Raw genomic sequence first — 24,845 nt, 5'->3', positions numbered from 1 at the left:
AGGCCGTGCGCGGGCGCGCAGGCCGCGGACAACGAGACGGTGCCGCGCTAGTCCGGGCAGAGACCGCGGTCTCCGCGCGGTGGAGGCGGCTAAGCCGCGCGAAGCCCCGCGCCTTCGGGAGGGCGCTGGCTGAAGCTCCGCGGCTCCCCCTCACGCCGAGCCCGGGTCGGAGCGCGGCGAGCGGCCCCCACCCGCGGCGGTGGGCGAGGCCGGTGCTCAGGTAGCCGGGGGAGCGCGGCGGGCGCAGCTGGCGCGGCGCTATGGCCCCCAGCGCCGAGACGCCCTAATTGGTGGCGGCGGAGCCGGCAGCGCGGGGGGGGGCAGGGCCGGCCGCCGGCTGCCGGGGCGAAACCGCGCGTCTGTGCGGAGGGAGGCCCGAGGGAGGGGCGGCGGGCGGGGCGTGGGGCGCGGTGGTCTGATCGCGAACGGCTCCGGCTACGTAGACGGGGGGAGGGAGCCGCCTGTGAGCGGGGTAGGCTCGCGTGAGAGACAAAAGCTGGGCTCCACCGAGTGAGGGTCTTGGCCTCGCTGCTGCCGGGAGGGCTCTTTTGTTGCCGTTTTCCAACCGGAGGTTGTGCGCTTCCCGCCACCCCCCGCCGGTCACACTGCTGGTTACGGCCGGGGCGAGCAGCGCGAGCAGGCGGCGCCTTCCGCCCGGCCCGGCGAACGAGCGCCCCTCGGCTCCCTGCCCCGTCCTCCACCAGTTGATCAAAGTTGGGCTGGGCCGAGAGAAGGAGCGGCCGGCCGGCCCGTGGCCCTCGCCAACCGGGGCTCCCCTCCCTGCCAGCCTCGGCGGCCCGGGGCAGCGCTGCCCCGTCCTTGCTCCCTCCGGCGGCACGAAAGCCTGTGTGTAGCGAGGTAGGAGGGAGCGGGCGCCTCCCGCTTTCTCTCCGCCTGTCCTCTCCTCCCCGCGGCTGGGGCTGTGGATAGGAGGAGCCGGAGGAAGAGGAAGATGACGAGCGGGTGCAATTAGCCTAACGAGGGACGGGTGGCGGAGGAGGCGGCGGCGGCTCCGCGCCGAGGACTGACACATCTGCTCTCTCTCTCCTCCTCCAGCCATGAAGGCAGAAGCCGGGGAGCGCAGCTGAAGCCCACGGTCGTCCCGGCGCTCTTCCTTATGGCAGCTGCCTGAAGAGGCCGAGACCCCTCCCCGGCGGCGGGGCTGGCCTCGGCGTGTCGGGTGTGCGCGAGTGGCTCTGGCGTTGGTTCCCTCCTCCGCTCCGTTCCCTTCCCCGATGTGGGCTCCTGAGGATTTGCACCTCCTTTGTAACCGGGAATGAAATAATGGCGACCCGGTGGGCAGCGGGGCCACCCGGCGGAGATGGAGACAACGAGCCCCCCCCGGGCGGCGGCAGCGGCGCCGGCGGCCAGGTAGGAGCGGCGGGGGCGGGCGGGGCGCGGGCTGTGCGTACGCGGCGGCAGGCAGGGCCGGGCCGGGCGGCCGCCTCCCGCCGCGGGGAACGGCTTGGCTGGAGCGGGCTTAATGGCCGCCCCCTCTCTCCCTCCCTTTCTCCCTCCCTCTCTCTTCCTGCCCGCCCGCCCCGGAGTTGCTGGGAGTTGGACGTTGGGAGCGGTGCGGGCGTGCGGCTCCCCGGCAGCGGGCGGGGAGGCTGACCCGGCCGAGGGCTCCCCTCGCAGTCGGGGCGTCGCTCCTGGGCCGGGAGGCGGGGGCGCCTCGGCTGCCTCTGGGGCCGGGCGGCGGCTCCTCTTCCCGCCCCGCCGAGCGGCCGCCGTCCTCGCCCTCGGGGCGGCGGTTTCCGTGGGGTCGCCCCTTCAGCCCCCCATCCGCCCCAGCCCCGCGGTCAGCTTGCGGCGCGGCGCCCCCACGCTCGGCCTCTCCGCGTCGTCTCGACGCGTCTGCCCCGTCCCCCGGGGAGGGGAGCGCTTGGCTGGGCGGCACTGGGGTACGGCTCCCGCCTGGCCCCCCACCCCTGTCACGCTGAAGCCCTGGTGCTTTTAATAGGAGTACGGGTCCGGCCTCTGCCCCCTTCTAGCCAGTGCTCGCCACACTCCTGTCTGTACGCAGGGGCTTGTGCTAAACTTAATTTCTATCCACAGCATTTGTTGCTGGAATGGTCCTCTTGTGTGTTTAGTTTAAAAACTTGATAGCATGCCATATGGTGGTACCGTTGCATGTTTGGACTCGCAGCACAGGTTTTAACGCAGAACCGTGTCTGGTGTTTCCTTCTGTGCTCCCTGTTAATAAATCTCTGCGAAACAACTGTAACTTCAGGGCTAATAAAGTATATATAACATCCACTGAAGCTGTGTTCCAAGATCTGTCTTAAACTTTATTTAGAAAGACAAACTTGCTTTTTTGTCTCAAAGTTAGGACATGTGCCAAAGGCAAAAAACTGACTTAAACCTATGTAGGACTGTGAAATGGATGCCCTTTATATAGATGCTTCCCTTTGAAACTGATATGTAATAGAGTGATTTTAAACCTACAGAACTTAAAAATTAAAAGTGCGAGTGGCTTTTAGTTTGGTTGTGTGTGGGTTTTTTTGGTCTTTTTTTGTTGTTGTGTTAGGACACTGGGTTTTAGTTCGCTGGTATCCTCAGTTTACCCTTTTGCCTTAGTTTAAAGGTGGCACATATGGTATTGTAAGATTTTCCTTACTGCCATCACCTCAATTAAGGAATTCACACAATGTCTTAAAGCAGGTGGGTTGGGTGAGGACAAAATGTGAACCTTAAGTAAGAAAACAGAAGATGTTGAGATTTTAGACTTTGTTACAAATTATGATTCTTAATTTGCATGTAGGATAAATCATGGTTTATTCTTGTTGATGCCCTTCTTAAAAATGTGACTGAAAACAAGGCCATATTTGGAGACAGTGTCCTTTAATACTGTTCAGATAGTGTGGGAAGAGGGAGGAAACCAGATGTCTAAGTGTAAAAACTAAAATCTGCTTTTTAATTCTATCATGTTGAGACTGCTGGTCTTTTGGCACTGGCAGTTGTCATAATCCACCTTTCGCTACTGCGGTAAGCCCTAACAAGGCCCGTGGTGCTTTTGGAGCTCATCATGTTAAAGCTGTCTAATTGGGGACTGCTAATAGGTACAGAATTGCAAAATGGACTGCTCTGCCTGTTGTTTTGCCTGATGCTTATATGTTGCAGCTAAAATGTAACTGCTAGGAAGCATGCACTTACACTGATGATTGCCTTACTTGCAGCAGGCCTGACAAAATCTTTACTTGAATTTAGGTAGCCCTCATGAATTCTAATCAAGGTTGCAGTGCTTTCGCAGTTACTTTAGTATGCATATTACTGCCTGTCTGGCTTAAAGTTCAACTTTCTTAAAACTTTTTTCATAGATCGGTGTAAAATGCCAATAGAGAGTGAGGATCTGCTGTCTCAGTTCAGTTGGTGGAAGAGTTTCTGTGTGCAGTGCTTGATATGCTGCTAGATGTGAACAAATCCGTTTAACTGAAGTCTTGTATTGTAAGAACTGCTTTTTTGTTGAATAAAATCAGAAAACACCTTCCATGAAACAGAGTTACTAATAAAAAGAAGTTTTAATTTTGCAGAAAAGTTGATGCAGTTGCAGGGTTTCATAGTGTGCTAATACTGACATGCAAGGTATTAGCAATTTTGGGAAATGATTTATGGTTTTGGACACTGTATCCCGTATGGTGTTTGCATTGTGATGCAATATTAACTCATCTACATCTAATGTTTAGCTGTAGACATATACACGCAGCAGGTTGTCACAAGGAAGGCTCCAAGCATAGCCCGTGTTCATCACAGGCAAGGAAGTTGCAACAGAAATCAGAATTTTCAGCCAGTTAAATGTTTTGGAAATGTACAGCAATAATCATTGAGGTTTGATGAAGAGCTGAAAAACTTGTGCTCTGGCTTAAAGATCTGTGGTCAGGCAAAGAAAGGGAATGTCAGACTGAGAAACTAGCGCTTCTTTGTATCTTTGCATACAGAGGTGGGAGGATTGAGGACATGTGATGTGACTCCTTTAGGTAACGCCTATGTTGGGTTGGTAATTGTTTTTTGTTTTGGATGCCGGTCTACTCTCATGCTATGTTCCCTTTGGTCATGGTTCATCGTGGTATCTATTTTTATTTTCACTTAATTTTTTTGTTTTCCCTTTGACACTGTATCTGGTGGTCTTTCTCACTTCAGAGCCCCTTCACTGAAACGATTGTTGAGAACAAAGATTGCGCATTCAGGCTCGTGGGCTCCTGTCTGAACATACAGCGCCTGTTCAAAGGGACAGATCACGTATTCTGGGCTCTTGGGGGAGCTGGCAGAGAGGGCCAGGGACTCTTAGGGCTGTTTGCCATTCTGTTTGAAATCTGACACACATTTGCAAACGGGTGCAAGAATTGCTGAGCCTGTGTTCATACAGGCAGATAAGTGAGAGTGTGTTCTTTCTGGTTTTCAGATTAACAGGCATATACTATCTCTGTTTCATCAGGTTTTAGCAGTGTTTTGCTGGGGTGTTTAAGCCCTGCTGAGGTACAGGCAGTACTACTTCAGTCACAACATCCTGTCTATGGCCCTGTCCAGATTTGAGGCTGGAACTGGTTTCTTTGTTAGTATAAATTTCATCTCCCTTCTTCTGCCTAGAAAGGCACAACAAAAAGTGCTTTTTGTGCTTTGCTATTCCCACTATTTTGCATTTACTTTAAAAGAATAGCTAAATCTGTTTGTGGTGTAGTTTACACTTAATCTGTATTAAAATTACATTCAAAATGTTAAATGTAGGATGAAAAAACATTAATTACAGCATATGTGACTTCAAAAGCCAAAGTTTTATTGTAAACAGTACTGCTTCCTCAGTTTATGAATACTAAAAAACCTTTATCAAATGATTTTATTAAGTGTGTGTTATTTTTCTGTTGGAACTCGTTAGAGTACACATTTAGATATTTATTGCAAATTTCTAATACTTTATTGCAAATTTACATTAAGAGTGTAGGGTTTTGGTTTTGTGGGATTTTTTTTTTTTTTTTTTTTTTTTGCCTAACAGCTGAGTAGTTAGGCATAGTTGGTTATCCTCAGAGATTCCTGAGAGTTTCTGTATTTGGCAATAATTAGGAAATACATTTCCAAAGACTTCTGTGAAAGAATAGTCAGAGGTTATTTAGTACTTGCTTTGTAACCACAAATATATTTCAGAAAGGGAGAGAAAACGCCATGATAGTTTCACTCCTACACCTTATCAGAGAGAGTACAACTGCATGACCTGAAGAGAAGCCTGCGCTGGAAGGGTCAGGAACCAGAGAAGGGCAGTGATGACACTAAAAATAGAAAATTATTGGCATTCTCACTAACAATACTTAATAGATGGTTTACTATTTTAACAACCTGGTTGGGATGACATTGGTAAACTTCAAGTGGTGACTTCAGGTGCTATGCCTCTCTAATATAGGGGCACAAACACTGGAGGGGTGTATTTTGATCCTGCTTTTTCGATCTTTATGTAATTATGCCTGTAACCTGTTATGCCGGGTACGCTGTTCTGGAACTCTGTATTGTTGGATGTCAGCTTTTTCTATGCCTGATGCTTAGAGGCAGAAAGGTTTAATCGTGATATAAAGAAAGAATTAGAGAAGTGCATTTGTAAGATCTTACATGTCAAATAATACACAATACCAAAACTACTTGTTAGAAGTGTATACTACTTATGGCGATAGAGAATTCTGTACCAACCTTGCATCAAGGGAGAATAAATTTGATAGACAGACAGTGATCACAACTATTCAAAAAGCTTGAGTCTAATCCTGTTTAATCATGCAAGCATAGCCTTGACTTCTGCTCTCATTTATGTTGGAGTAAGCCTAAGATAATTTGACAGAACATGGACCTCTTCCATGAGGAAATGTTATGTATTTGATAAGCAACAGTATAAAGCAGCAAATGGTTCCTTTTTGAAATGACTTTTTGCTTCCCAAAATGACACCTTTGTTGACTGTATGACTTTCATCACTGTCTGAATCCGCCCCCCCCCCCGCCCAGTCTTTGCAAGAGACCTGATGGACTGAAGAGTATCTCGATCTGTGTCAGTATAAAATAATAGCATTTATTGCATGCTATATATCTATTATGAGTGAACTTTTTTAATAGGTTTAACAAGCATCAAAGTGCTAAGTTGACTATTGTTGTTACTTTCACATCTTAATAATCGAAATAATTAAAAATAGCTTACACATCTGCTACTTTAGATGTATTATTTCTTGCCTGTTATATTTACTTGCTTACACAAAAACCAATTGAGAGAACAGTTGGGCAAGAGAAGGTATTTCATATTACACACTGTATGCATTTGTGATCTTGTCCATCTTGAATGTATGAAAACATCTTCCTGTAGGTGGATGACTAAATTGTAGCTCAGCAGAAAAGTGTGGGCAGTTGAGTATGAAAAGAGTAAAAGTTGGTCTTTATTTTTTGTTTTACATTTTGTGTATACATTGCTGTGTAAGTGATCATTAGAATATAAGCATGTGCAACCTGTGAGAGCCTTATTAAAAGAAAAACTCTGTATCTGTTCATAAGGAAGTCTTTGTACCAGTCTTAGACTAACCTGTTAGGAATATATACTGATGCTTTGTAGTTGGTGGATTTTTTCCTCTGATAAACAACTGTCAGAAAAATGAAAGTTTTTAGCATTCAGAGGTTGTGTGTTACTCTTCCTTGCAATTGTTTGTATATTAAATTGCACAGGATAGGAAGCAGATATAAAAAATTAGGAGATTTATTTTAAACAAAACCAGATTTATTTCCTGTCGTTAACAGGGGTCATTGTTTTTTAAAAGTGTGAATTAACCCTAGTATAAGTGGCGAGGCTTCTGAATTGGTGTTGAAACAGTCTGAATTGATGGCACCCCAGAAATCAGTCTTATGAGCTGTTTGGTATAACTCCATGGTTGTGGAAGGCATCAGAGTTTATGATCTCATCAAATCCTTGAAATTAGGGTCTTGCTACAGAAGTGTTTGTCTGCCTACCATAATAGATAATCTATGTGTATATATATTAAATAATATGTTGTGCCAAGCATAGTAGATAAATGGTGGGTAAGAGTTACACTGTCTGGTCAGGTTAGTGGATGAATGGGGGTAATTGTGTCATACTTTGCCTGTTTATTACACAGAATGTAGATTAATGTAAATACCATGTATTTCTCCTGTCCAAATCCTTCTTACATAATTTTCTTGTAATATTTTTCAAAGACAGTTCCGTGGTATTTTTTCCCGATCACCTAGCATTAGGTACATACAGTAGATGTTTAAGTGCAGGTGATGGGTGGGAACAGTGGCATCAAAGAAATTTTGATTTGTTCATATCAGAGGCTTGACACATCTTATAAACCTGAAAGTGCCTAATCTTACAGTTGCAAGGTGAGGTAAGCTGTTTCATGTATACAGTTCTTAAAGATTATTTAATGGGAAGGCTTCCTCTGTTGCATTTTTCTTTTTTATTCATTTTTTTTTAAACGGGGTGAAACTTCCCAGTTACATGGGAAGTCTAGCTATTCCCTGAATTGTACTGTCTTTCATTAGTAATCATGAAACCATTTGCTGAATTTACTGTTTTATCATTGCTCTTAGATTTGAAGAGAATTTTTCTGGGGACATGATACCAGAGTTTAGAGATTGGATCACTTGGTAATAGAAAAGTAAAAATCAGGCGCAGCTGTATGCTTTATTCTCTGAATATCTTCATTTGTGTTGGGCTAGATCTGCAGCATCTTTCTGAACTGGTATGCACTATTATGATGTTGTGTATATGTCATCAGTGAATTGCATAGCAGGAAATGCTGCTACTTTATATTTTCTGCTCTTGATTTTCATATTGAAGGCTAGTAGTCCAGAAAATATTTGAGTGAAGAATTGGGAGCTGTTGCTGCAGCTTTCTGAACAGCATAATGTTTGAGAGTGGCTGATGCAAATCACGTTAGTAAATATTTAGTGCTGGGCATGAGAAGTTCTGTGTGAGCGTTCTAGAAAAATACAAACAGCTGTTTAGGTTTTGACTCTGGCTTGCGACTGTGAGTGTACACCTTTGGGAGTGTAGGTAGTAGGCTTATTTTTGTTCTAAATTTCTTTATTTCCATTTGCTAGCAGCTGCTGCTTTGCTGAGAGTGAATGAGGTGTCTCCTTAGAGGACATGGCTAATTACAGATTGGCTGTTGGTGGAAGGGTGCACTTTGAGATAGACATTTTTCTTTTATGTGTGTGTCATTTGCATAATGTGTTAGGACACACAGTATGGACTGCATTAAGCACTAGCAAATAACACTGTAGGGAATAATGTTGCACTGGCATCGCTGAGCTGGCTGGATGACATAATCTTCCTTATTGTAAATTTTGAGGTTTATGCTGCTTTTTTTTTGCTTGGAGTGCCAGGGAGGATAAATCAAATAGAAGACTATGAATTGTATTGGGAGAGATTTTAAACACTTCTGAGTAATAGTTGCAGTTGGTACAAATCAATTGGAAAGAGGAACCTGAGCCTGTTTATGAAGTGATCTTTTTGTTTTTAAACAATAGAAATGGCAGTGTGCCCTCCTACTTTATGTATACTTCTTTGTATACTTAACAGAGTACTATTTCTTACTGAAACTTAATTACAATTCACCCACCCTTTAAAAGACTATATTTTACTCTCTTCTATTTTAATTTTTCATCTAAAGTATATGAGGCTTTTGCTATTGCAAAGTTGGTGAGAACATAAGAAAACAAACACTCCTGTAATAAAAAAACGCTAAAAAAACCCAAAGCTGCTTAAACTGCCTTGACGTTAATGTTGAATATATAGATGATATCTGCTTCAGATGTGTGATTTTTTTTTTTTAATATAATTATTTTATTCTAAGGTCAGAAAAGGCTAAAATAGAAATATTTTCTTGTGATTTAACACTTTGAGGTGAATGGGTGTCTTGGGTACTACCTATTCTGAGCACGGGATAAGCTAAAATAGAATCTTTAAATTCTCAGAAATCCCTTCTAGATCATCTGCCTTGTGACAGATGCAGTCTACCCAGTGATATGTACATGGCATTGAGGCAAACTTTTCAATTTTGAGAACTAAAACTGAGCTCAATCTACAGACTAAATTGCATTTTTGTATTGGAAAACTTCACATAGAGAGACATTGTTCAAAAACTAGTATACGGAGCTCAAGTCATGTGGATTTCAAAACCCAAGACAGTTTCAGTTTGGTTTTTTTTTAAGGAAAAAACAACATTTTAACTTGTTCAAGGTCTGCCCCATTGTAATAGAACATGGAAGTGGTTGATTTCCTAAGAAATTTGAATGATCTTTAAATACAATTCTTTAATTGAACTTAAGGTCTGTTGTAGATTAGACATGTTTAAAACTCATATGTCCTCAGTTTTATAACGTTTAAAAGGCTTGAGTTCAGTTGGTGCTTGCAGGAGTATGCAAAACTGTCAAAATCTCCTTGTGATGCAAGAATCAAGAACTGAAATGTTGTGGTGGTGTTTCAGCCAGCAAAAAGAAGCAACAGATCTAGTATGTGCATCTCAAACAAGTGGCTCTTACTACCTGTAGGTTCTGACCTGTTTTTGTAAGATAAAGATCTGGTTAAAATTATCTCTGAAAGGAATGCCGCAGTTTTCATGTAGCGAGCTGTCCCACTGCAGTTTGTGCTTTGTTATTGTTGCTGTACTTTTCTTCTCAGCCCTCCAATTTTGAAGCAACTTCAACAGGGAGCCTGTGACTGGTGAAAAGTATTCTTGTGTGTAGCCACAAACATTTCTTATTCATCAATGGTTGTAAAATCTGACTTGTTCCTTCTTGCATGCATTTTAAAATTTTATTATCCTCAATCACCATAGTAAAAGGTGAGTAAGTAAACTTTGCCCGGAGTAATCAATTTTCATGGCAATTTTACAGGCCCTCTGCTCAATTCTGTGTACTTACATTGTTTTTGTATGGGTCTGTGTGAATAGTCATGTGTGTTCTATTACCTTAAGTTATTTTTTGAAAATATGTTGGAGAAGTTGTTTTGGAGCTGCCTGTGAGGTGGGATTTAAACGTGATCTCCTTTCTTGTCTTGAGGAAGGAAGAATGACTGGCTTGTGTGTTGCTCTTGGGGCATTAAAGTATTTCATCTTGCCAAATTAGCGTTAATATAGAAGTTTGCAGAGTGAAATAAGTTTACATGAATAGTTTTCAAGGTTGCAATCTGTGCATCTGAATCAGATGAGGTGCTTCAGTAGCCATTAATAATTAGGCAAGCTGGCTGATCCTGATGTCATGGAGGTAATCTTACAAGCTCATTAATTGAATCTCTTTTGTTAACATTTTCATTTTTTAAAAAAAATGAGAAGTAATAATACAGCTTTTAAAAAGTACTGCATACCTGATCAAAATGTTCCTTGTAGCTGAGTTTGTGGAACAAAGGGTTTTTCTGTATGCAAGTGTTATGAAACATGAAGTATAATGGATGCAGGCCAATACTCATAGCATTTCATAGCCTGTGGCCTTTAGGTGTTGTTTTTTATGACTTCTTTATACATGGTTTTGAGTAATTTTCTGTTTACGCTGTGACTGAGAATATGATTCAGCTGTATATCTAACAAGGTCTGATAGCTTTCTGCTGTTTTCCTGAGTTAAATGGCGATGGAGAGGTAAAGTGTTTTTCTATCTTCCTTTGTGCAGAATTTTTGCTTGCTGATGCTGTTATTCAGGCATTTTGAAGTGAAGATGAATTGTCTGTGAAGAAGTGCAGAAGGACCTTTTGATGTTCAGCACTAATTGATAAAAACTAAAATGATTTTTTAGTTCTTGCATAAATGTCAAGTAATATGTCACATATAAAATACTGAGAGTTAATGATTAACTAGGAACTCATGGGTGAGGTCTTAAGAGTTGTGATAGGTAACTCTAAGGATTAAACAGCAGCTTAGTGCTCAGTGTTGGTCAAAAAAGCAAATTGTCATGCATTTCCTAATAATTTTGAACAGTTAATGTTCTCTGTCATAACTCAGTGTATAAATCCATGGTGGATTTGGAGCTGGTGTGTCTAGGCCTAGTTCTGTCCCTTCCCCCTTCATTTTTCCCCGTCTCAGAAACAATACAGTAGAGCCAGAAAAACGTGGCTAAGATAAGCAAATATATGGAGTTGCTTCTGTATCAAAACAAAATAAGGAAGCTAGGACTTGGCATTTTGGGAGAGAGGAGACTGTAGAGATGGAGAGATGATTTTGAGATGTAGCTTTCTCCATCTCTCTTGAATTTCTATGAAGCAGCTCTTTACTGTCAACTCCAAGAACTTGGTTAGATGAGCATGGTGAACTGAGAACAAGCAAAAGGAGATGGCCCTTTGCATAAAACTTAATTAAATTTGTTACTCTGCACCATAATATTTTGGAAGTTAAAAGTGTATATGTAAGCTGAAAGATAAACCAGATACATTTTTGGAACAGCAATAGTGACAGAGTTACAAAATACCCTTGTAGTGGAATGAATTATGGATTTGTGATCTCATGTTCTTTCCTGTTTGCAGCTGTCTGCATTTGGTCACTGTTGGAGCTGGGCTAGGTGGACCTTTGATCTGCTCTACAGGCGTTCTTACATGTTACGATGCTGATTCTGTGGTAGTTCATTAGGATTCCTCCTGCTTTCTGGAGGTTCTGTACTAAGCCTGCTGAAACAAGGCAGTCGTTTGCAATCAGTGACAGGAAATGCAGTTTTTCAGATGTTCAGGTCTAGGACCTATTTTTGCTTCTTGAAGGTTCAGGCTAGATATCAACTTTTCTTTTTTTTGCTTGCTTTTGTAAGAGCTGCTGTTAATTCTTGTTGCATCATATGGGTCTAATGTTCTCCAGTTTTGATAAGCTAAAATGAAATGCACAATTACCTGCTTTTGTGTTTACCCCATTTCTTCCTCCATTCCTCTTTCCCAGTCTCCCAGCTGAAGGAGAAGGCAAGGTGATTGTGTGGCTTGTATGCAACTTAAACAGGCTGTTGTAGTTCTCTTTTTTTTCTACTTGTTTGCAATCCAGCAAGTATTTTTTGTCTGTGGATTTTTTTTCTGCATCAGTTCTTTTAGTGGGCAGCATTAGATTGCAAGGCTTTGTTCTTGGTTCCAAGTCTTGCAAATATTGTGGCAGCAAAACCAGTAAATCCCTAAGAGCCAGTGGAAAACTCCTTTCTCCTTCTATGGTAAGTGATGCTACTGAGTCTTCTGTTTGCTGTAGAATCATTACTCTTCTTCTACTCTAGTTCTGTGGTACCAGTTTAGGGAAAGGAAATAGCACTTTCAGGAGCTACACAGCAAGCTACATAGCTTTGAAGGCTGCTGCATGGGACTGAGTGATGTACAAATAGGGAAAGTACTGTAGGGAGAAGCTCTACTTGGCAAAAAGGAAATTCTCCCCTTCACCAATCCTGAAAATGAATTATCAAGAAGGTAACAAAAAAATAATTAAAAAATTGCGTTGGGTTTATTGTCTTTTGTGGGTGGGCAGACCAACAACCCCCAGCCCCCAAAACTATTTTTAAAGCTAGATCTAAAATGTTAAAAGGCATCTGTGGCTAAGATGGTTTTTGCTCTTGTCATCAGTGATTCATGACTGAGAAACAAAATTCTTTAAGGTGAGTGAGTAGAGACTGGTGATATTAGACAGTTACTCAGCAAGGTGTGTTCAGGGTAAACAGTTCTCACAGTTAAGTTCGTATGTAGAGAACAATATTTTTCCTCACTTAAACTGGAAAGTTGTAAATTTACAGGAAAAAATGTTCAGTTGAAGACTTTCTACTTAAAATCCAGTGATGCCTGGTTTTCACACTTACCTGGTAGGAGTTTATTTGGGAAAAAGATTCTCCCTCCCCCAAGTCCCTTAGCATGTTAACCTTTTCCTGTTTCATGGGCAGTTGTCAGTGGCTTGAACTGTGGATGATGCAACATCAGTCAGTGATGTAATGGTTGTCTGTACACTTGCTTGCAGCTCACAATGGGAACCTGAAGTTTGGAAACTGAATTTCATCCATGTGTTATGTTCTGTGTCTGCTGTGAGGGAGGTGAAGCACAAACACTGCAATCATCTCTGTCTCATTTTGGATAGTTCCAGAAGGGTGAATCATAATGTTTTAGTGTGGGACTTTTTTGGTTGTGGTTTTGGGGGTTTTTGGGTGGTGGTTTTTTGGTTGTTTTGGGGTTTTTTTTTGGTGTGTCGTGTGTGGGTTGGGGTTCTTTTGGTTTTGGGTTTTTGGTGGGTTTTTGTTTTTTTTCGTTTTGTTTTTAATTGACGCCATTAATGCCACCAGATGAAGTGAAGGTATTATGTAGAGATTAAGAACAGGATTTGTGGGAGTGACTTGACCTTAAGTTCAGTTAATACTGTGGTCATTTCCCCCACTTAGATAATCTGGCCTGGCAGATTTCTCTTTGCTGCTTAGGACCCAAGATACCATGAGCTTTCATTCCTTCGAAGGCTCTTGTAGTCTTCCCTAACTCAGCGAGAAAGCAGGGATTACAGGCATGTGTCCTCAACTGGGTATACTAGCCTTTTCAACCCATGAGGAGTAATGGTGGTTATTACTCTATTATTTTTTTTATTTTTTATAATTCTGTGGTGCAGTTGTTTTTTCAAGAACTTCGTTTCTTTTTTGTAGAGACACTTCTTATCTGGGGAAGGAGTAGGTCTAGTTGCATTTTAGAATGACTCACTACAGAAGGATCTTCTAATTAATTCTTAACCCTTAATAAAGCCTTTCTGGGGTAGTTGCGCTTTATTTCACAAGCCTGTTTTTTCACTGTTACCTCGTTTTACGTGTTGCTATTACAAAGTGGTAGTAGAGGCTTTACTGTTCTGTTATGCCATTTTGTACTTTTGTGTTCCATCCAGTTCCCAGAAGTTCTTGTGTTTATTGCTTAAAATGGTTGCAGTCCAGACTACTTTATTCTTAAGTGCAGATTTAGGGTAAGTGACTTCAGAAATTATAAAAAATGTGGAGGAAGAGATTTGTGATGGCTCATGTTAACAAAAGTTTCTTTTTTTTTCTAATTGCAAAAAAAAAAAAACGGTATTCAGAGTCTTATTTAAAATACTGAAATAGGGGGGAAATGACATTGCTCCTGCTTCATAAAATAACCTGTATAAAAATCCTTTCAGCTGAAGATTCTAATAGGCTTTGGACCAGCAGTTCTAATAAATGAGCTTTTGAAAAAAAGCCTTCAATTCTTGTGAAAACCAGTTGTGTCTGTTCTATTACTGTTCTTTAGATAAAGCCAACTGCTTTTTGTATTATGTGCTAGAATATAAGAATAACTTGCATTGTATACTTTCTGCAGACCTTCTTTTGGAGGAATTGGTGCCAGGTTTAAGCACAGATACCCCAAGCAGCTAGTATTTTCTTCAAGTATTAAGAGTAAAAAGCCTAAAAATAGAAGTTCTGTTTCTTTTTATAATGCAAAACTATATAATATCTAAAACCTGATACACTGTTGTATATGAAGACACAACATGAGAACATGAAGAATGTTGTAAAAATAACAATGTTTTGAAATCTAATTAAACACACTGTGGAAATAGGTATGTTTGTTTCAGGAATGAAAAGTTGATAGCTTTCTATAACTCTCCTATTCTTGGACAAATCTAGGAGGAGAAGAAAGCTTCTTTCTTTAGAGGAAATCTGGGAAGAATAAAGCCTCCGTTTTTGAATGTATGCAGCTTGAAAGAGTTGTAGATACTTCTCCAAAACCAGGCAAATAAGACTGTTTGCTGTAAACACAGTACAAATTGTGAATTTGTAAACTGTAAATTTCATCTTACAAAATAAAATTCTTGAGCATCTTTCCATAGCGAGTCATGGACTAAAGTATGATTATACTTCATCTACTGTCTCCTTACAGCATTAACAGAGTCTGCCTGTCTTAAGAGAATTCTCTCTTCCTGGTTTTTTTTTTTTTTTGGAGGTGTGTGTGTGTGTTTGGGTTTTTTTTTGTTTGTGTTTGGTGTGTGGTTTTTTTTGGTTTTTTTTGGTTTTTTTTTTTTTTTTTGCAACTTTATGAAACCAAGATTCTAGTCTTGGCAAAGTAAACCTTACAGAAGCCTTATGTGAGAAGGACATAGGTATCTAACCTGGAAATAAGAGTAGATGGTTAAGTGTACCGAGTTGGGAAAGCAGTAAGAGCATACTAATGCTCTGTTAAGAAGCACTGCTCTTAAAGGTTTTTTATTGCAAATGGATTTTATCTGTCCTCCTGCTATATGATACTTTTGCAGCTCTTTGTAGTCAGCTGTCAATATTTGAGGGGTTCCCCCTGCCCCCCCTGTTTCCTGTTGGGTTTTGGATAATGAGGTAGATTAATATGAAAATGCACCTTACTAAAGAACATGGTTACAGATTTGGTCAGTAGATTTTTGTATAGCCTGAACTTGAAGTAAGAGATAGGCAAAAGGCTGCCCTCAGTGGCAAAATACAGGGATCAGCTGGTCTGTGATAACTAGCTGTGGTACAAAGAAAAGGCTTTTCTGTAGTATTTGCAGGATTTCATGTGGAGCCTGGAAACCACTGCTGTACCTGCTGCAGTTAGTGTTTGGTATTAGATCTTTCTATGTCTCAAATTCATTTTTTGATGCTGAGATCAATATCAAGGTGAATTTGTGTTTATTTTTCCTCCTTCCTTCCCTATACACATGTGATTATATGTTGTAATAGTAGATCCTGTAAATGGTTGCTGAAGCCAGAAGTTTGAGAAAAGGATGACATTTGCATGAATAATGTAATTTCAGTAAAATTAGATGAAAATGGCAGAGAAGGAATGGATACACCTTTGCACTTACCTTTAAAGGTTTGTGTGCATGTTAGCAGAGAGTACTGCCAGACTATATTGAACGTGAACAGTTTGGGAATGTTAGGGATTTGAGCTAGAATGTAATACTGTGCCAAAAACCAGCCTGAACCTGATTTGTCTGCAGCTACCATTTGTGTCACTGCTGCATAATGCATTATCACAACTGAAAATAAGGCATGGAGTTAAAAACAGTCTTCACAGAATCAGTGAATCACTGAGGTTGGAAGGTGCTGCTGGAGATCATTGAGTTCAACCAGCTGGAGCAGACTGTCTAGGACTGTGTCCAGGCTGGTTTTGATTCCAAGGATGGAGACTCAGCAGCTTCTCTGGGCACCCTGTTCCAGTGTTTGATCACATTTCTAATAAAAGGTGGTTTGGTTTTTTTAATGTTTAAATGGGATTTCCTCTATTTCAGTTTGTGCCCTTTGCCTCTTGTAATTTCATTTCTGGAACTGTTGTGAGTCTGGTGCCTTATTCTTCACCTTTCCCCCTACTTCCCGCATCATGTATTTGTACATGTGGAAAAGTTTCTGCCTTGTTTCCCCCCCCCCCCCCCCCCCCCCCCCGCCCCTCCTCAGCCTCTCCAGGCTAAAAGTCTCAGCTCTCTGAGCCTTTCCTCATGTGACGTGCTCCAGTCCTTTAGTCACCTTTGTGGCTCCTCACTGGACTTGCTTCAGTGTGGCCATATTTGTTCTGTACTGGGGACCCAGGAACTGGACACATCAATACAGATGTGACCTTACCAGTGCTGAGTAGAAGGGAAGGGTCCCCTCTCTTAACCTGCTGGTTGTACTCTGCTGCATGCAGTCCAGCAGGCTGTTGGCTTTCCTTCCTACAAGGGCCACATTGGTGGATCATGTTCAGCCTGTTGTCCATATAGGAACGCTAGGGCCCTTTATGCAAAGCTGCTTTCCAAATAGTTTCCCAAAGCCTGTTCTTGTGCTTGGGGTTATTCCTCCTCAGGTGCAGGACTTGACATTTCCCTTTGAATTTCATGAGGTTCTCATGAATTGGTTCGTCCACTTCTGCAGCCTGTCAGCGCCTACCTGAACGGTAGCATGCCCATCTGGTATCCCAGCTATTCCTCTCATTCTTGTATCCTCTGCAAACTTGCAGAGGGTGTTCTCTGCCTGATTGTACAGGTCATCAGTGAAGAGGCTAGTGTTGGCCCCAGTGCTGGCCTCTGGGGCATGCCACCAGTGGCAGGTCTCCAGCTGGACCTCTTGCCATTGGTCATAACACTTGCAGCCTGACAGTTCAACCAGTTTCCAGATGAGTTCACTGCCCATTTACCTAGCCCATACTTCATCAACTTGTCCATTATGACATTATGGGAGACAGTGTCAAAAGCCTTTCTGATATAAACAACACCTGCTCTTCTCTTATCTGCCAAGCCAGTTGACTCCGTACATATCACTCTCAGGTCAACTAAGCATGTTTTCCTCTTCACAGATCCACCCTCTTGTCCTTTGTGTATCCTTTGGAAGCCTGCCTTTTTGTCCCTTTCCCAGACTGAAATCCAGGTGGGCTTTGGCTTTCCTAACCCCAACGCTGCAGATAGCATCTCTATGCCTCCTGTGTCACCTGGGTCTTGCTTGCAATCCTTGTACGCTCCCTTTTTACATTTGAATTCAGTCAGAAGCTTCTTGTTCATCCATGCAGGCCTCCTGCCACCTTTGCTTGATTTTCTGCATGCTGGTATGGACCATTCTTGAGCTTGGAGGAGGAGATCAATGAAAATCAGCCAGCTCTCCTGGACCCTTGCTCTCTGCGTTAGTCTTCTGTGGGATTCTTCCAAGCTGATGCCTGAACAGTCCTGTGCTTCTGAAGTCCAGGGCTGTGATGCTGCTATTTGGCTTTGTTCCCTTCTCCCAGGATCCTGAACTCCACTGTTGACAGTTACTGTAGCCAAGGCTGCCCCTGAATGTCACACCCCCAACAGTTCTTCCTTGTTTATAAGTATGAGGTCCAGCAGATTGCCTCTTCCTTTTTCGATCCTCAGTCACCAGAGCCAGGAAGTAACTGTCAGCATATTCCAGAAGCCTACTGGATTGCCTGTGTCCTGCTGTGCTGATAATAAAATTAATAAAGATAATGATATTTTTGTGTACATTTTTTGTGAGTGCTTTCTGAATTGTTTTTGTACAAGGTAAAGTAGGAACTGCTCTCACAGGTTGTTGACCAGGAATTATACAGGGGAATTAAATGCAAAGAAGAGGAAGCTTCATTATAGGATTAATCTGTTATATCATACAACAAAATTTAAATGCAGGATATAAAATTGGTAAGAAAACCAGTGAAGAGGTTTGGTAAAGGACTTAAATAAAACTGAAACAACAGCTTACATTCCTACTGTTAAGTAGCTTTTAGTTAGTTTTATGTCCATTGCGTATTCAAAATCTGGTTGAAAATAATTTGGTAAATTCTGCTGTCTTCGTGTCTTGCTGCGTGTTAGTGGTGTGCATGTATCACCATTGTTTGACATACAGTATTTTGTGCAAACACCTCATGTTTTTCAGATCTTGGAATTTGCGCCATTTGATCTGGAGTTGCAGTGTGGTGATTTAAAAAAAAAAAAAAGTAATTTCTCACTTGAAAGACAGGATTAGAAAATATGTTGTCCTTTTACAGACATAGTAAAAAATGAAAACAAAAACATCCAGAAGAGAGGCACTTCTTTAGTACCAGATATTTTTGCATATTCCTATTACTGTCACTTATGTAATGAAGAGCTTGGCAATGTGCGTAGTAGTTTCGTGATTGATAGGTCACACTGCATTCTCACAATTGGGACAAGACTGGTAAAAGATATTCCTAAGATACACTATGAACTTAATATAACGCTAAGAGAATTTTTTGTTAAGGATCAAGACCTGAAAGAAGATTGTAGTGATACAAGGCAGATTTTCTGCTGAAATACAAGCAACTGTGATGAATTTAGTTTAGGTGACTTGCTGTTTGTTACATAGTCACCCTGTCATCTTCCACTAAAACCTCCTGCACATTTCTTGGTTTCTGCTAGTGGTGGGGTTTTTACCCCTATGCTCCACACATTCAGCTATGCTTGTTTGTCTTTAATTTGTTCTGAATGTTGGAGTTTTCAATAACTTGTTTTGTAGGATTTCTTGGCTGTAATATTAGTACTCCCCTGAGCATTGACAGAAGTCTGATACTTGATACATCATGATTGATTTAGGACTTGCTTGTTAAAATGGTATGTTTTTTCTTGAAACTAATTTCATTTGGTTTCACTGACACATTGATTTCAGGCTTTGAATGTAGGTCTCGTAGACTGTCTAGAACTTTTTGACAGCATTTTATGTGGTGTGTTCCTTCACATACAGAAAATTTGTTCACATGTGAACAGCTTTTTAGTTTGCTGAAGTATACTGGTTCAGGTGGTTTTATACTAAGTTTCAGGTGCTGTTCCCTGGGTTTGTGCACCTGGGTTTCTGGCTTAGGTTGTTTGATTTGGTCTTTAATTAATAGGAATTTCTTCTGAGATTTTAAGTGCTAGTGTATTTATTTCATATTTGCTAGCCATTAAGGGTGGGATTTTTTTACCTTTTTTGTTTGTTTGCATTGTAGCCCTGACCTTCTCAATTAAATAAAATAATTAAAAAATCTTTGACCCATAACTCTATCCAGCTTTTGCAGAAAGGGAACCTGTTACTTGTAATGTATTTTGTTTTGTATTCAGTACAGAGGGAGGCTTTTTAACATGTGACAAATATAGATTTAATCATTCATGCTCTATTAAGTTTTTTGGGTGCTTTTGTACATTGTCATTCACTTCCACTGTACAGTCTAAAGGTGAGGACCACTTAATGCCTTCTCTCACCCTATTCATCCTGTCTTCCTGCCACTGAATCATTACTTCCTCCATGGCTGGAATTTCTTTCCATTATTTAGTGTATGGCAAAGACACTTCCAATGCATAAAAGACTTGAGAAAAGCCATGGAAATACATGCCGGTTTTGCAGTTCTGGAGAGGATAGTTCTAACAATTCAATAGAGAAAAAAAATAATAGTTCTTACTACTATGAGTAATGCTGGTGGTGTAATTGTTGTTGCTGTACCTGTGTAGCATAGTAATGTAGTTGGTCATACTGTTCACAACATTTGCACTCAAATCTTCAAAACATGTTGGTGGTGTTCCCCATCTGTTGGGTGCTATTGAGGTTCCTCCAGGGGACTGTGCCCAGTTTTTGGCCTTCCCAGCAGGACAGGACAAGCTGGAGAGAGGGAAGATGTTCAGGGGCTGGAGTGGAGGCTAGTGGCACCAGCTTTGCTCAGCCTGGAGCAGGGAAGGCTGAGGAGGCAGCTGGCTGGGGTCTTCAGCTGTTTGAAAGTGAAGGGTCAAGAGGGAACAGTTGCTGTAAGGGAAACTCCAGCTGAACACAAGGAGAAAAAATTCTTGTTGAGGGTGGTTAAACATTGGAACGGGTTGTGGGAGGTCCTGGAATCTTCCTTTTGAGACTTTCAGCGACTCTACTGGGTAAAGATCTCAACAGTCTTTTTATCAGTAGTCTCCAGTGACAGTGGACTAGAACTGCATGTTGTTCTTTAAATAACCTTCTTTTTTGTTATGTTGTAAAAACCTTATTGGGATGTGCTTTGTAATAAAAATGAGGTATTTCTTACTTTTGCTAGGAAAAGGACACCTATCTGAGCCTGCAGACTTCTGAAAAATTGGGAAAATGGAATTAGATTTACTGCAAAACACTGACTCTTCTGTCATTCTTGCGGTTTGGATTATTTTTTTTCTGAGGCCTACCTGTATAGTACTTCATGAAGATGAAGTTTTCAGTATAGTGTAAAGCTCAGCAGAATTGCACTATTTTGGGTGGCATCTGTTTTAGAGATGAATGTGTTTCAGGCATAAGAAATAATAACAGATGATTCATCTTGATCTTGTGCCTGTCTTGGGAATTTTGGTGTGATGAGTGAAGAGGAGATGGCTTTTCAGCATCCAGCATGAGTTTTGACTACAGTGGTGATGAGGTCAAATTTACGGTTCCTCTTTATCGCTTAACTTTAGAGGATGAAGCTTTGGTAAGGAAAATTAGAAGAAAATTAGAATCAGGTTGACTTCCTTAGGAGCTACCTTGTCTTGTGTGGCTCCTGTATTAACTACCTTTTTGCAGGATCTGTGTTCAAGTAAATGTGGAGGTACAAATCTGCTTTCTAGAGGTTTCTTTCTCTGCTTATCCTTATGTTGGGGAATTCCAGAAATTGTATTTTAAAGTAAGTTCTTGGAAGACCTTTATGTTTTTCTCATTGTGCTTTAACTTTTTAGAGTAAATCATTCTTCTCTGTCAAGATCTTGGGAATAAGGAGTAGGAAAGAGATGGATCTGAGATCAGCATGCTTCTGAGAATGATAAATCTTGATGGTATTGGCTCTGCTTATACCCTTTCATAATAGTAAGCACACAAAAATATTTTTAATCTAAGAAGCGTGGGATTTTCCACAATTTTTTTCTATATAGAATGTTGATAGGGAATTAAAAATTATTAAATTGGGTTACAGTCCCTCAACTTCTATCTCTCTAGTCCCTGCTGGCTAGAACACAGAAGTCCTTGCTTCTAGAACTAGTTTCAGATGAGGCTTTTTATTTATTCATTTTTATGAATTGAACAAAGATCACTACCACTCAGAAAACCAGTTTCCTCTAGTCCCTAGGAAGCTTTTCTTCCATCTCCTCCGAGGTCTGTCTGTGTTTGTGCTGGTGGTCTTCTAGCAGTCTCTGGCTGAAGTGGTTCACTGAAGGGTCAAGCAGCAAGCTGTTGGGCTGACCAAGCCCATCACTTCTAGAAGTCAGTCATGTAAGCTTTTCATGTAGACTTCAGAAATCATTTGGAAAGTGAAACTTATTTATTATTAAATACTTTTTTTTTTAATGCTGATGAATGTTATCATGCTAATGTGAGAAAACTTTAAGATGCTTACTGTGAAGCTTCCTTTGAGGGAAGGTATAGTGTTGTTTGTCTTACCTTTCAGAGGATGCGCTGACTGTTTTAAGAGTTTGGAAGGATGAATCGTGCCACCAGGATAGTGAGGTTTAAAAGTGTAATTTTAAGCCACACACTCTTACTAAGATCTACTTAGATATCATCCCTGCGGAGCTGTGTGTGTTGAGTCTGCGGTTTTTTGCAATCAGTGTATTTCCCTTTAGTGGTAACCACTAAAAATTACCCTGGGCTCACAGTGTAATTGAAATTTTGAGGCCAGAGGGTGAAGCCATTGACTTCCTCTCTAAATGCAATGGGGCGGTGCTTCTAGTTAAAGGAAAAACAGGTCTTTACCAGTGCTACAGTAGTATTTTGCATAGTTTGTTTTTGTCATAAAAGATTTCTTTTATCCTGTGGTTAAGAAATAAAAAGATCTTAAATTCCAGTGTTTGAATCATGTCAAGTCTCATGCTGCAAGTAGTTGCCTGTTACATACAAATTCAGACACCTGGTTTCTGCACTTTTGATCGTTTAGACACATTACAGTAATGCTCTAGTTTTACATAATGCTTTTCACATTCTGTCTGAAAATATGTTCAGTTATCTGAACTCTAGAAATAAGTAGGATTTTGGATGTACTCCTTTCTTTGGTGTAATACATGGCTACTTTTAACATCTGCTTCGGCTGTACTTCACTGTTTCAAATTTCCGTATAAGGTGCTTAGATCTGTCCATTGCTGGGCTAGGAACCTGAGCTTCTTCTGTTGTATGCCACTCCAGGAGCTACACCCCATAAAGTGAATTGCAACACCACCTTTGCTGTGCCTATGTTTTGTGAATTTGAGCTTTTGCTCTCTAGAAAACCATGCTTTCTTCAGCTCTTTTGTGCTTCCCAACAGAGATACAGAAAATGGGGAAAGTAGAATTTAACCTATTGGAAAGTAAATGTTGGTCAGAAAAAATATTGTTCTGCCTATACTCATGAAATTTTTTGGCAAGAATATGGCTCTAGGCTTTTTCTGACAGTAATTTTCAGTTTCTGTGCTTTTTTTCTAAAGAATTCAAATGAATGTTATAGAATTGAAAGGTATAAAAAGTACTAGCCTATGGTTATGCAGGTTTCTTCTTTAATTCTGATATCACAATCTCTGCATTTCTGTAGGACAATTTGAGAATAATGCTATATGATAATGGAAAAAGTAGGAAGGGAGTAGAGAATTGGTTTATTGTCAAAAAAAAAAAGGCTATGGAATGTAGCTTGTGCAATAATAACTGCCTTCCACTCTTTCAGCACGCATCACCGGTGAAAATGCAGGGCCTGTGTTCTTCAAGCAAAAGATATGGTAGGAAGCAAGTGATGTAATGGAGTGAAGACGTAAAAATTCATGAATCTTATTTCTTTTGTGCATGTCATCAGTTTGCCCATCACTTAGCTCCTCTACAGTTGCTCTTGAGCTCACTGGACAATTTTGACCAAATTTCAAGGCAGGAAGAAGGTCTTGGAGATAATGAAGTGCCTGGAATATTGGAGCAACTTGGTAGCTAAATGGAAGCGAAGCCCAGGTTAATGCTTCACACTGAAGGTGAGGTGGGGGAGCTCTGGTGGCCAGTCAGCACATGCATGGCTGCTGTCTAGCCAAAACCCTTATTCTTTCCTCTGATGGGAGGAAAGATGATGAGGGGGAGATACACGATGTAAAAGACAGAAGTCAGTTCTACTACTCGTGTAGCAACTTGATACGTTTAATTTGTTTCTAAAATAAACCTTAAGCCTTCTTAGAATTCCAAAGCTCCCTGGAAAATATGTTAACTTCTTTTAAAGTGTGTTTTCTTCCAAGTCAATCCACCTTTGGATAAATGAAAGCATTAGTGAAAGGGTGGAAACTTGCAAAATGGTGGGGAAGAGCTTTGATCAAAGCGCATGTATTTTATACAACAGAAAATACTGGAAATTATTAAAGGTAGTTTCAGAGTATGTCGGATGACTGATCTGATAACATTGTTCGTGCAAAACCTGGTTTGGTCTGCATGGGAAAAATGATAGAGAAACTGAAGGAAAGTTTTGTTTTTTCTAATTTCTTCCGATTGCCTAAATTGCCTGGAAAGTTTACTAGGTAGGTAGAGTTTATAGAGCTCAATCATTGAGTTCTTTTTTTAAAAGTAAAGAGTAGAGTTTGAATCTTTGAAGACACAGCATATGAAAGCAAGATAGGGTCTAAACTAAAATTTTATTTGTAAAAAATAAATGGGGCAGGGGTATGTGTGGTTTTATTGTTTGTTTGGTTTGGATGTTTGTTTGCGGTAACTGGGGTTCATCTGATGGCATTTATGATGGTAAATTCCATCACAATTTGTTATAATAGCCTCTGGCACTGTGTGACTTAAGTCAAATTTGGGGGCAGTCAGAAGAGAAAGCTAGACAGAAGTCACCAAGCTGTATTGGTTAACAAGCTGTTTTTATTTAACTCTTCTTCACTTCAGAGTTACAAGTGGTGAGACTTGTTTCTCTGCTGGGTTTTGTAGCTAGAGTGTTTTAGTCTGTACTGCATTATGTTGGCTCTAATCAATACAACAAATTGTTTGACAGGTTTGAAAATCTGAACTTGTAGCTTTATTTGGTAGCATTTGTTAGCTACTGTATTTACACTGTATACCCTTAGAACAGAAAAGTGCAGATGTGACAAATGCACATTAGTAATCTGATGTCTTAGAATCCGTGTCCCCTGCCCCATACATCTACAGGAAAAAATGTGTTAATGAATCTCTCTTTGTTTTTTCGTCGGCCAGCTGTAGGTTTCCAGTCAATGGTGTTCTCTTAAGGACTGTCTTTTTATATATTCCCTAACTCTAGAGAGTGGTAATTTTTAAATGTCATGTTTTTAAAATTTGTTTGAAAGTAGTGGGTGCTGCAGTAATATTTAACAGGAGTTAGGCTTCAGACTGCAGTGAGTAATTCAGTATTAATAATGCTTCCAAGTGGCACTTTCCTCTGTAGTATTTGCATAACATTAAAAATGTGTGAGGTCTATTCAGGCCTTAAATTTATGAGACCACAGGTGGGAACAAGAGAAAGGCATTTGGAAAGGATCCTATGAAGAGTA

The 24,845-nt window shown here is 41.1% G+C and overlaps 1 protein-coding gene across 5 annotated transcripts in view; it reads left to right on the top strand.

Annotated features, from left to right (window-relative positions):
- ARHGAP21 (Rho GTPase activating protein 21) overlaps nt 1-24,845 on the top strand; it is a 119,036-nt gene that overhangs the window by 472 nt on the left and 93,719 nt on the right. For 2 of the 5 annotated variants that reach the window (XM_055805115.1, XM_055805114.1), the window contains exon 2: nt 1,057-1,371. In XM_055805115.1, the coding sequence (XP_055661090.1) occupies nt 1,285-1,371 (87 nt within the window). In that variant the 5' untranslated portion in view covers nt 1,057-1,284. Of the gene's footprint in view, nt 1-431; nt 473-511; nt 859-938; nt 1,372-24,845 lie in introns of those variants that run through there. The other 3 variants (XM_055805116.1, XM_055805117.1, XM_055805118.1) reach the window with 3 other exon arrangements.

The sequence above is a fragment of the Falco peregrinus genome, chromosome 5, assembly GCF_023634155.1.
Source record: "Falco peregrinus isolate bFalPer1 chromosome 5, bFalPer1.pri, whole genome shotgun sequence".
Taxonomy (NCBI): domain Eukaryota; kingdom Metazoa; phylum Chordata; class Aves; order Falconiformes; family Falconidae; genus Falco; species Falco peregrinus.
The sequence above is the reverse complement of the archived record's forward strand: the minus strand, read 5'-3'. Positions and strand labels throughout refer to the sequence as shown.